At 39.4% G+C, this 12,515-nt stretch overlaps 1 protein-coding gene across 1 annotated transcript; it reads left to right on the top strand.

Moving 5' to 3' along the window:
* Positions 1-2,382: 2,382 nt before the first annotated feature.
* Positions 2,383-11,325, top strand: LOC577782. The gene is made up of 7 exons (XM_775474.5): positions 2,383-2,626; positions 5,004-5,222; positions 5,995-6,227; positions 6,532-6,737; positions 7,579-7,744; positions 9,081-9,249; positions 10,456-11,325. The coding sequence occupies exons 2-7, from the start codon at positions 5,029-5,031 to the stop codon at positions 10,694-10,696; spliced, it is 1,209 nt and encodes a 402-aa protein (XP_780567.2). The 5' UTR covers positions 2,383-2,626; positions 5,004-5,028; the 3' UTR covers positions 10,697-11,325.
* Positions 11,326-12,515: the final 1,190 nt, after the last annotated feature.

Here is a 12,515-nt window from a genome sequence, read left to right as displayed (position 1 = left end):
TATTCCACCGGCATTTGAAAGAAAATACTACTTCAGAACTTCCCTCGAAACGAAAGGGCTTGAAAAAAGTCTTTCTGTGGGAAAATATTTCGACCGTTATGTTATTGATTCGACATTAGGGATTGCACAGTTTATTAAAATAGATTTTCAGACCCTTGTACCGAATGGTGTACGTTTTGTGGTGCGCAAAGATTCGTCAATCAGTTTAATTTTGGCCCTTACAAGAAGTACACGTGCTCATGTACTTTATGTATTTATTACATAAGAAAAAAAGATGTCAGTTAGTCACTGAATAAGTGTCTGACAGTGAAGTCTAGAAATTAAACTGCTGATATTTACATTCCATAGATAGGACATACGTGACATATTTATAATTCCTGCAAAGTTCTACAGAATTTGATGTTGGCTGCAAAAGGGACAAAGTACCTTTAAGTATTTTCTTTTTAGAGAAAAATCACTAGAGCTCTCGATTTCCCACATTCACTCAGGCTCGAGACTGGGGAGTATTTGTTAGGGGAGAGGAAGGGTAGGAGCATTATCTGCTCAGCTTTTATTTTGTTTTGATTTCTGAAAAGTCAGTATCGCAAACGAATCGCGATACATGATCCGAATATAAATGGGTAGGGAAAATTTGAGCCTCGCCCCCCCCCCCGCTCCTGATTCTTTTTTTAAATACCAATAAAATGTTTCAGAGCAGCAATTTGGACTAATCCCCTGCCAAGAAGACTTAAAGTGGAAGTCTACCCTGATATTAAGTTGGGTTAAATTAAAGAAGAAAGATAAGAGAGAAAAAATTAAAGAAAATGCTATTAGAAATGGGAAAGTTATTAATTTTGATAATCTCTTTTTCCTAGATTTGGTTGTACCCCCACCTTTTCTCAAATCTATTAAAAGATCTTGCTATGTGGCTGAAATTACTACACAAACACCCAAACGTCACTAAAAGTTTGAACAATAATTATCATCAAACGAGCTAAATCAATGAGTCAATTCATTGGAAACTGAACAACGCCCTCTATACAGATGTGCTGAGGAAAAACTGTGCATTTGGTTTCCTAAAGCTTTTAGCAAATCCTAGTGTTTCGTTGTTGCTCTCAACTCCTCCCAATTTCTACGAAATGAAACTCTTCTCTGAATGCACATGCACGCTCACTTTTTGCAAGGAAAGAACTTCATGGCGTAATTTTGTTGACTTGCGGAAGTTTATCAAAAAGATATATTTTTCTTCTAAAAGAATATAACATTGTGGGGGGGGGGATCAATTTTCATGCAAAGGGTTATCATTAAAAACAGATTTTATTCGCACATTAATTTTTATATGCAATCATGAACTGATAAAAAGACAAGATTAATATGAGGGTTATAATTTCCCTTTTCACTGGTATTCACATAATAATGATTTGCGTCGGATCTCAAAAACACTTTTAAAAAGGAGTGAAAAGGTGGGAATTAATATCAAGACTCGTAATATTACCCTTTCCCGCTATTGTGAAGATATCAATACATGGAGTAAACTTTGTGGGTCACTCTGCATAATGTCACATCGATCATAATAGTGTATATGCGACACGTTTACATACTGTATAAACAAATTAGAACGAACATTCTTCTGTCTGCGTACAAGCCAATCCCACATCCCAAAAATAACTATAACAAAAATCTTTTTAAAACAATCAACAACAGCAATCAAATAACACACAATCAAACAACAATAATATCAGCAAAAACAACAAAGATAGATAAATCATTTTAACGTTAAAATCACTAATCAGGTACACAAAGCAGTGAAAGTCGATGTATTCGAACACTATATCCATAATCCAAAAAAGATTGAGCCAAAAAAAAATATGAAGAAGACATAAAAGCGGAGAAACGATTAAATCTACAAGAAGTAAGACGGGTACCTGCAAAAATATCTTTGTTTATTTTGGAGAAATAAACAACGTTTTCCAAACAGCTTTTTGTTGTCTCAGAAATTGGGGGAAGGGTGACTCACACTCACCGGAACATGCAAGGGGTTGATGTTGGGGGGGTAAGCTCTGACGTAATCATTTCCGGCCTAAGTAATTATTTACAACGTCAAACAGAAAAGATACACACAAAAACAGAAGGATCTAGATTGTGCCCTACACTTAATTTCACTCAGGGCTTCGCTTTCCAAACCAGATTATCACTGAATCATTGCCAAATAAGGCATTACATGCTAAATCCCTTCAATTACTAAGCGACCGGTCGCATGGTCATCCCTAAATCAAAATGGAACCGCTCCTGAAAGTTAGCCAACCTGTGACGTAGTATGACGTCACAACAGCCGGCGGACACAGGGTAGCCAATGAGCGATAAGTTGCTCAATAAACTTGTTGGCACTGCCTCGAGGGTCGCACTGGTATAAAACAGAAACCACTTCGTGAATTACCATAGCAATCGGTACGTCGTGATCAGTCAGGAGTAAGAGCTAAACCTCCACTGACAGTTTTGGTTGAAATTGTCCATTTCTGCTGAAGAGGAGTTGGGCATCGGAAACAACAACTGTAACATCAATCAGACATCTTTGGAAAAGCTTTATCACTTTGCATTCCGACTCCACGATCTGGGTTGAAGAGGAACTGCAGCCTCAAAAGAAAAGGTAAGAGACCTGCTATACCAGGTATACTTTACCTTTACCGCAAATACTGGAAGAAGGCTGAGGCAGCAGTCGAGCTTCCAGGTCTATCTCCTTGGTCTATCTTCTTGTACTCTGTTAGATACGTGCACACTGACATTTTTATTGGTTATCTTGGCTTTTTTTCTTGCATTCTTGCACGTGGCTCGTTTAAATGTATATAAAATCAAGAAAAATTCGGGAGGGGGGGGGGGGCTTCACGAATATTTCAAGGCGGGAATCTTGAGCCCAGCCCTCCCCCAGAACCGCCACTGTTCCTCAAAGCTATAGAATTTGAAGCAACTAGAAAATGATGATGGAAAAAAAAAATCTAACTGAATACTTTTTTCAAATATGGTCTTCCACTGAAGATCTATAAGTTATGCTCTATAGTAGTGTAAAGAGACAGCGGTCTGGAAGTTTGATAAATTTAGAGCCCACTTATGGTTGTTCATTAATATAAAGCTCTTGCTTACCAATCACATTGCATTTTATCAGGCCTTATTTCTCGCCAAATTGACAAAGTCAACATTTTCTTAGCCTTATAAGGTTTGACTGTGCGGCATGGATCTGTCTTTAATCCATCAAAGTTAACAAAACCGCGGTCGATGATTTTAAAAATATGATAATTATCCAAACAAAATCGTCTATTATCACATTACAGTATTCAAAAATGTATTTATTAGATTTGTCCGATGTTAAGCTTAGAGTTTTTTATTTTAATAACTTTCAAATGAGGTTTATAATCCAGCGGCCCGCCAGCGGCATAGCTAGAACTTTTACATGGATATCGCATTGCGGTTTTTGTTTTCTCCACATGACACATTTATAATCTGAAGTTTTTAAATTCATAAAGTGTAGAAACATAATAATTATAACGCGCTGCAAAAGCATCATGCATGTGCTTAAAACAAAAACTTAGATTTGATCCAAATATACTGATAGATGTACAAGATCTCACTACATGAATCATATAGACCAACTTACTTAATTGGTCAAAAAAACTAAACTTAATGTGTGGGAAAACGATCACGAAACATCAGGAAATTACACTTCCTACGATACTGTAACAGCTCATCAATCTATAGCTGTCATTTATAGGTATAATAAAACTTGGGCTTCCCAAAACACCAAATTTCCTGCGTTTCGTGAGCGTGTGTCCCTATCTTAGCCGAATTAAAAGCAGCTGTTTCCTGACCGATTTGCGTGAACAGAAAAGAAACCCGGATTTCCGACGCTAAAAATCACGCGGTCAACAGTTACCCTCCCACTCTATTGTACCTTTAAGTTCAAAGTTCTGTATTTTTTGGGGGGAGGGGGCTTACAAATTGGGGGCATACCCTGGCGTACCCTGGCATACCCTATCACAAGCCACTACCTATTGAACTATTGAACTACTACATAATGAATTGAGGTTTTCTGGTCTGTACTGCTATCAGGATATATGTAAATGGAGTTGAATCCGGAAGGAAAGAGTACAGGAATATAATCAATTTAAATGACCATTCGTCTAGGGTTTTCTGGAGTTCACATTTTCTCTTTTAGATAGTCATGTACCATAAATTGATTTAAAAGTTAGTTTTCACTGGCTGCTTGCCGTAGCAACAAGCAGAATTGACAAAAGATTTAACTCCGTTTCGTTGACAATCAGCCATGCATGAAGTCTTTCGTCTATGGCTGATCGTCAACGAAACGGAGTAAAGTCTTTTGTCAATTTCGTTTGTTGCTACGGCCAGCAGCCAGTAAAAACGAATTCGTTTAATAAAATTATGGAAATGCAAGCATCGCTCTAAACAAACAGAACTTTGTTATTCCTTGCTCATTTTTCCTGATTGAGGTGTCATATGAAAGGGCAGTAACTGAACTTTCTGGAAATGTGATTTACTTTTTGAAATTCAGATACCACGGTCCGCCAAATCACTTTTTGGTTCCCTCTCTTCAAATAGATGTTAATCACTCATGCGTGAAATGTGCATCATTATGAGTTGCATCAAATGAAAGAGGATCTAAGCTTTACAAATAAGTGTCATTTTTTAATTATGATTGTGATTAAGTTATGATAATACATCGATAATTCTCGGTTTCATTTTTTCTGGGACGCACTGTATAGAGAGGTGGTTTATAATTGTAGAGATGGCCACTGTGAGACAGGTTTGACTCTACATGGTTTTTACAGACGTGTATCAATGAGATTACATTACACCTCGGGACTGACCTGTTTACGTCATCATTGAAAAACGTGACTCAGGTTCGAACTTAGGTCCCTCTCAGTCAGTATAGGCAAAGACAGAGAAATGAACTAGTAAACGTATACCTCTAGACCAACACTCGTACTCTTTATTTTATTTTGAATGAAACCTAGATCGATCGAAGTAACTTCTGACATCATGTCGTCGACGACATCATGGAGACACCTGTTCTTCGCAGCCGTGGTCATGTCCATGGTCATGGAGGGCCGGACCGACCCCGTGGCTATACTTACTAATCGTTTAAATAACTTCGAGCGGAGTATGAGGACCATGTCCAACATGATGCTGGGCAGAATCATGAATCTGGAAAATCAAAATAGGGCACAGACCAGGTAAGTTTAATTTTTAGTAGTAGTAATAGTAGTAGGGGTACCGGTAGGGGTATCAATAGTAGAAGTAATAGTATTAGTATTATTGTTAGAATTAAAAGTAGTAGTAGTAGTAATAGTAGTAGTAGTAGTAGTAGTAGTAGTCAGGCGCGTACGCAGGGGGGGGGGGGTTGGGGTTAACCCCCCCCCCCCTTGAGTTTTTTTTATGTGTATGTTTTGTGTATGTTTTGGGGGAACCCCCTCCCCTTTATTTTATTTTTATTTCAATGGCTGACCTAAAAAAAGGTGACCTTAACCCCCCCCCCCCCAACGGAACAAAATGTCAAATTTCCAAAATTTCGAGACCAAAAAAAAGAAGAAAAGTGTCCGTTTTTAAACCCCCCCCTTGAAAAAATCCTGCGTACGCCACTAGTAGTAGTAGTAGTAGTAGTAGTACATGTAGTAGTAGTAGTAGTAGTAGTAGTAGTTGCAGTAGTAGTTGCAGTAGTAGTTGCAGTAGTAGTAGTAGTAGTAGTAGTAGTAGTAGTAGTAGTAGTAGTAGTAGTTGCAGCAGCAGAAGTAGTAATATTAGTACTAAGCAGCAACATAGTGGTGGTAGTAGAAGTAGCAACATAGTGGTGGTAGTAGTAATTTTCCTTTGATTTTTCATTTGAATTTGTCCCGCCGCTGCAGAACGTCGTAATGATCTAATTTGTCTTTATGCAATCAATTCTCACAAATATTACTTGACACCTGCTCAGCCTTCCATTCCAATCATGACTCTATTTGTGTTCAGGACCCTCACCACATTGTCTGGAGACACGAATGAGAGGATGGACGAACTGTCTCGAACCAACGCCGAGCTCCGCCAGCAGAACGCAGATCTTCAGACAATGCTGGGTACCTTTGAGAGGTTCTTTGGGTCGCTCCTGGTTGATAACCCGGATGCCTTTGACCAATCAAGAGGTGCTGTGGAACGTATAGACAGCCTCAATGCCTTCCTCGGCAACAGAGCAGCCATCCTTGCAGGTGAGACTCTTAATTTAGACATTAACCGAGGTATACAATGGCGCAGGAGCGTCTTTCAAAGTCGGGGGGGGGGGGGCAAGAAGGGCACTCTCTGGGAAAAGGGGGCACCTACAAAAGGAAATCTCAAAGCAAGAATATGAATTGTTAGACACTGGAAGGCCCTCATACCCCTACATTGTGATTAGATTATCAGGGATGATTTCATTGTTTGTTTCTCTCTCTACATGGTCCAAGATACCGCTTAAGCATTATACTTTGCAGTTTGGTATAATGGTCTTAATATTTTTTAATTGGAATTACACAGGATTGCGACCTGACCCGGCAACAGTTCCAACCAATGACACAGTTGACCAGGAAGAACTTGGTCGAGTCTTGACCCAGCTGTCGTCGGTGAACAGTAACCTGGAACAGAAGGTCAGCAAGCTGGAAAGACGGGTGGACAACGGGGCGGAGGCCGCAGGAGACAGGAGCTTGACCGGTGGAACCAATGACATCTTTACCCTGGATCACGTGAGAAAAAAAATCAACCAATGAACTTTTAGTGATATCTCACTTTTGGTCCGGTCACATAATTATCAACGATTATGATCACGACAACGCTAATGATAAAATCGGTCGATGTGTCAAGTGAATATCCCTTACCAATATTTGCTAATAAGTATTCGGCACTGATTTTCTCCGATTCACTTCATTTTCTACTTCGACCGGTTACATCGTGAATTGTTCTCGAATCGTTGCTATATGACTAGCACTGTAAACTAAGCAGTACTTACTTTTTTTACTGTCCCCCCGCCCCCCCCCCCCCCCCCCCTCCTGGTTTTCCATTTCTTTCTTTCACGTTATAGGCCTACATTTTCCTCCTTTTGTGCCACTTTTTTTCGGGGATTGTGCCCCTCGTGCCATCGTAGCTAAACCACAGGATAGTACGGTGGTTGCCTTTGGGTCTATCTTCTTTTGAGCAAAATTGCATCATATTTTGCATAATATTTGTGTGTTTTTTTTATTTGTTTGTTTCAACGAAAATATCAATTCTGTTTATCGATAATTAATTTTCTTACCGGGTTGATTTTCCTTTTTATAATATCTAGTACATCGATGGTAATCCTATGGTGGATATTTGATTCTCCTTGTCTAATTGTATATTGATTACTTGATTACTTGACTTGTCAATTATTCCTTTGTATCCCGTTTTGATTCTTGTTTTGTTTGTACATGTTGATAGAAGATTATCCAAATTAGTGAATTCCATGAGAACGAATGTGACTGGATTCGATTCGATTCGATTTGATTTGACTTTGTTGAAATTTGTATCATCCAATCCTTCCTGTCATCCTTTTATTTACACTTGCAGTGCAGGGATGGTTTAGTAACTCTAGAGGCAACTGTCAACGCGCTCACAACTACGCAACTCGACAAGGACAATGCCGACCGCCTTGCTGGGTCACGTGATGTTATCTCAGCAGGAGACCGCGCCATCCTGGAGGGGTCTGTGTATGGATCTGCCAGGGGTGTCAACAGTGAGTAGGAACTCAGCATTTTCAAACTTGTGGTTATTCTACAAAATTAGTTACAGCCAACCCTGGGTCTAAGATAACGCGTAACAAAGGGTTTAAAGCCCAACGGCACTTCATATTGCTACTTGCGCCCTCTATACCGTATAACAAACAATGCCTAATTGGTGACCGTTTGGTCCCCCATGGTCCCCTTTTTATTATGTGAATTGAGAGCTGATTCGATAAGATAACCAGCCGTCAGTGACCATGTAGAGAGGTCTAATCCCTCCTGGCCAAAGTAGTGCAGATATGCTTCAACTGAATTTGGGCCGTACACTATAAAAGAAAAATCAATAACCTAAAACCTAAAAACCTAACCATGTAACCTAACCATCAGGGAAGTGCCATTATGTATACGAAACGGGAGATAACCAGGGCTAGCTGCACCCCTCCCCCCGACAATTTTGTTATTCTACCTATAAGTTCGGGCAACCAATCACGTAAAATGTGGGAAGTCATCACCTCAGGTATCTAAATTGTTTATTTGTGCGATCTACATACACGTGCTCTGTTTGTTCGCTCGTACAAAGTATAAACACGAAATTCAATTAAAGCAATCAACAGACCTGTGCCCCAGCCTGTCAAATTTGTGCCCGTATATACCCCCTTATGACCGCAACCCAAGCCCTAACCCTATAACTTTGACGCAATAAACCCAGAGCAATTAAATTCCTGATCACCAATCTGATAATGACCTAGGTTATTAAACGACTATAAAATGATGTTTTATAACATAATTTTACTAATGACCGGTCATTATCCAAATTACGCGTTAGGCAAAATAAATGCCTGGTCACGGTCGTGTATACGCTTTCAACCAATCTTTTGATTAGGATCCACATCGTCATCTTATAATCTTCATTGATACCCGTTGCACACGAGGCGTCGTTTGCTTGACGTACGGTTGCCAGTGACTGGTTCGGTCTTTGACGCACCATATCATGAGGGTGGCATCGTATACAAAATGATACCAAATTTGATTAATAATAGCTCACATAATGTTGGATTTCTGATATATGGACAAGTTGCTTTCAGAGGCTTGTTTGACGCAGGTAATAGCGCAATCGAAATGACACCTAGTACGACGGGCAAAACGGGGGAGGGGGGAATTGTCTGATTTCGGCTTTCTGATTTTTCTTTCTGATTTTCTTGCGATTTACTCCGATGATTGCAAGACGAAAAGCTTTATTTATTAAGTCTCTATTCGCTGCTATTCTTTGATTTGTTGTACAAATCATCTCTTTGTTGTTGTTATTTCCATTATCATTATCAATGTTCTCCTTCACTTGATGGCGTATAGGCGTCCGCAAGTCTGTGTTCTCTGTGGCCAGTACACGCCCTCTGCTTGGCAGCACCGAAGCTACGACCGTCCCCTTTGATTACGTTTTCGTCAATAAAGGCGATCACTGGAACGGCACAAACCAGAATTTCGTCTGCGGCATCACCGGTATCTATTGGTTCCACTTTTCGTAAGTGAAAATATAGCTTATATCACTATGAATATGACGGACAAAGAAAGAGGACAAAATATACAGTTCCTCATTCTACCCTTAACAATTATTGCTGTGGTAGACAAAGGAACATCCCTTCACTGCTATTATGTAAAAATGTGTAGAACAGGTGTCACATGCATATTCAACTGTTCTACACCATTTTATATAATAGCAGTGAAGGGATGTTCCTTTGTCTCCCACATCAATTGTTAAGGGTAGAATGAGGAACTGTATATCAGTTTTGTCCTCTTTCTTTGTCCGTCATGTTCATATAGTGTATACTCTTCACAATCATGTCATAGTTACACACGGTGCGTCAGTTTGCTGATATAGGATTGCGTCACGGACTGGCACGGTCTTTGACGCGCCAAGTGAGAGAGTGAACTCGTACGAAAAGGGAATGAAACTGAACACTGAAATCACTCACTTTAATTACAGGGCAGGGTTTCACGAAACCGTCATACGTACAAGTTCACTGACAACCTATTGATACGCATATTAATTACAATTCACGCGTTTCAACGGGATGTTGGTGAAATGGCACTCATTACGATTTCGTGGAACGCTGCCCTGCATAATTATGTACCTAGGCTTTGAATAACTCAGGGAAAAGCAACGGAACTGACGCCTCCGAGTGTGTAACGGGCCTTCTTATATAGCTAATTTTGAGCAATGAAATCGTGTTTCTAGAAAAACTAACTTGACTATTTTTTGTCTGAATTTTTATAGTTGTTATAGCTTGAGTTGATTGTTCCCTTCCCGACCCACCCCCTAAAATTCATCGTCTCCCAGGAATTCAGTGTCGTTACTGTTTCCATTAACTCGATATTATGACGCACAAAATAATCATCCTATGCCATATTTGATTTTTCATGGGATGAATATACCAAAGGCCTCAAGCTTATTTAACCGATGTTAAAAGGGTTCCGATAGAGCTCACGAACACCAGAAATGGGTGACTTGCATTGTGTTGCACCGGGTGTTGCACAAGCAATACCTTTCATCAGCCTTTCGTCAGCCTTTCGTCAGCCTTTCGTCAATTATTGGTGCCTATTGTTTTGTGCAAAATTGAAGGCGTGGCAAACGAGCGACCGGCGAAAGGCTAAGAAAACAACCACGACGAAGAACGACAATTAACTTTCTCTCTCCTTTTTTTATCCTCTCTCTCTCTCTCTCTCTCAGACTGCGATCGTACGATGGTCACTACATGGGAGTGACGATGATGAAGAACGACGAGGTGGTCACGGCTATGTACACGGAGAAGAGCGCCCGCAACGTTATGGAGAGCCAAGGTGTGGTGCTCCCACTCGAGATCGGGGACAAGGTCTACCTCCGACTGGGACCGTCCACGGAGTTCGCCGTCCACTCCGACGCCTACAAGTACGCGACCTTTTCAGGGTTCCTGGTCTATAAAGGTCGCTGAAGAAGAAAAAAGTGCTGTCGCTTCATAATCAACATGTGTTATAGCGGAGCCGAAAATATGGCCCCCAAAGTTGCATTCTTTCAAGAGGATTTTATACAAAATGTGACATCCATTTTTGTAAAAACAGTTACAAAGTAGGCTCTAATTTAAGCTTATATGGGTCGTTTCGAGTTAGCATTCATGAGAGATACCGTACTATGCAAAAACAGGTACATATGCATTCAAATAATTGCGAACATTGGGAAAATATGACCTTATTTGGTGAAATTTCTTCGTCTTAAATTATTTATTCTTACTCAAAACGTATATCACCACGGTCATGAGTTTACAAAGGCTACCAGTGGGATGACCGTGAGGCCCGTTCTGTGTGATAATTTCATACATTTAACATAATGTTAAAGGTTTTCAACGAATCCGTGTCATTGGTGAGATGTGAGATTCTTGACGCGATTTAAGGACAGTCACAGAGATTTATGAAATGTGTGTACTTATTACTGAATTGCTTCAGAATTTATCTATATTGGTCAAATCCAAGTGCCTTATAAGCTCGCTGAATGTATACATGTATAATATTTTCTTTATTACATTCCAAAGTGAGCATAATCCTATATGATTAGTGATTTATTAAATCAAAAAAGATAAAAATCCAAACAATTAAAAAAATGGTCAATTCCATAATAATGATTGTTGTAGAAAATAACCCATAGGCCATAGTTATACAGTAGGCTTGCGGGTGCACCATGTGAGAGAGAGGATTGAGGAGTCCTGAAAAGGACTCTGACTTGGTAATCTTTCTTGGGGTGTGTAGTCCTGAAAAGGACTGTTTGTTATCTTTCTTAGCTTATAGTTATAGTTCTAAGGAGAACTTTACCGCTTGGAGAGGATGAGTGGCTCTAAAAACCCGCAAGCCTACTGTATATCTACATCACCATGCAAGCCGACACTTACAAGCAGCATCTAACCCTATAGTTATTGTATATTTTGATTGTCAATTCATAAGATTCCCTCATTTTGCAAAGAAAAATAAAGATTGCTATTGCTTTCCCCATTTGTGTCTGCATCTGATGATTGTTGTAACAACTGTTCTTAAAAAGGCTAGATTGCAATCCCATCATAAACATATGGCGACGATTTACGGTGCAATCATTGGAGGAATTTGAAAACGGCTGATATTTTTCCCTCTTCTAATTCTTCACCATGATATGTGTTACGTATTTGTCATTAACTTTATAGTCTAGACTTGTACACTTTAAGAAATAAGAGTGTAATTCTGCTACGATAGCAGCACCCTCTGCCAAATACGCGTAGGTGGATGCAAATTCTGCACCCCAATTGAACCCTTATTTCTTAGTGTGTACATGTATAATAAAATAAAGCTCTGATCTACGTCGAACAACAACAAATATAATTTTAAACAATGTAACGCCCGCATTCTGTCTCAGTTTATAGTGTCCAGATATAGCAAATTAAATTTGACAGAAAGGGTGATTGATTATAACATCAAATCTCAAACAAAATGTTAGTTTTTATAAGAATAAAGAGTACGAAAAAGATATTTTCTATTTCTCCTTTTTGTTTTATCATAAAATGTGTGAATAATGTGTATGGAAATCCGCAGACGAAACTGAAAGTGTAAATAGGGAGGGAGAGAGATATAACGGAGGAGAGAAAGAGAGAAAGAATGAGAGAGAGAAGGAAAGAGAGAAAAGAGAAGAAAAAAAGGGAGAGAATGAGAGAGAGAGAGAGAGAGAGATTTTTAAAATAATTAAAATGAAGAAAGAAAATAAATCTGTGAATTAATGTATAAAATGTATGTATA

The sequence above is a fragment of the Strongylocentrotus purpuratus genome, unplaced genomic scaffold (assembly GCF_000002235.5).
Source record: "Strongylocentrotus purpuratus isolate Spur 01 unplaced genomic scaffold, Spur_5.0 spur5_scaffold_12, whole genome shotgun sequence".
Lineage (NCBI taxonomy): Eukaryota > Metazoa > Echinodermata > Echinoidea > Camarodonta > Strongylocentrotidae > Strongylocentrotus > Strongylocentrotus purpuratus.
This window is presented reverse-complemented; position numbering and strand designations above follow the sequence as displayed.

Coding starts and splice junctions, on each gene's coding strand:
- LOC577782 (XM_775474.5), top strand. CDS start 5,029: ATGTCGTCGACGACATCATGGAGACACCTGTTCTTCGCAGCCGTGGTC. Junction 6,228..6,531: donor CAGAGCAGCCATCCTTGCAG/GTGAGACTCTTA, acceptor GGAATTACACAG/GATTGCGACCTGACCCGGCA. Junction 9,250..10,455: donor ATCTATTGGTTCCACTTTTC/GTAAGTGAAAAT, acceptor TCTCTCTCTCAG/ACTGCGATCGTACGATGGTC.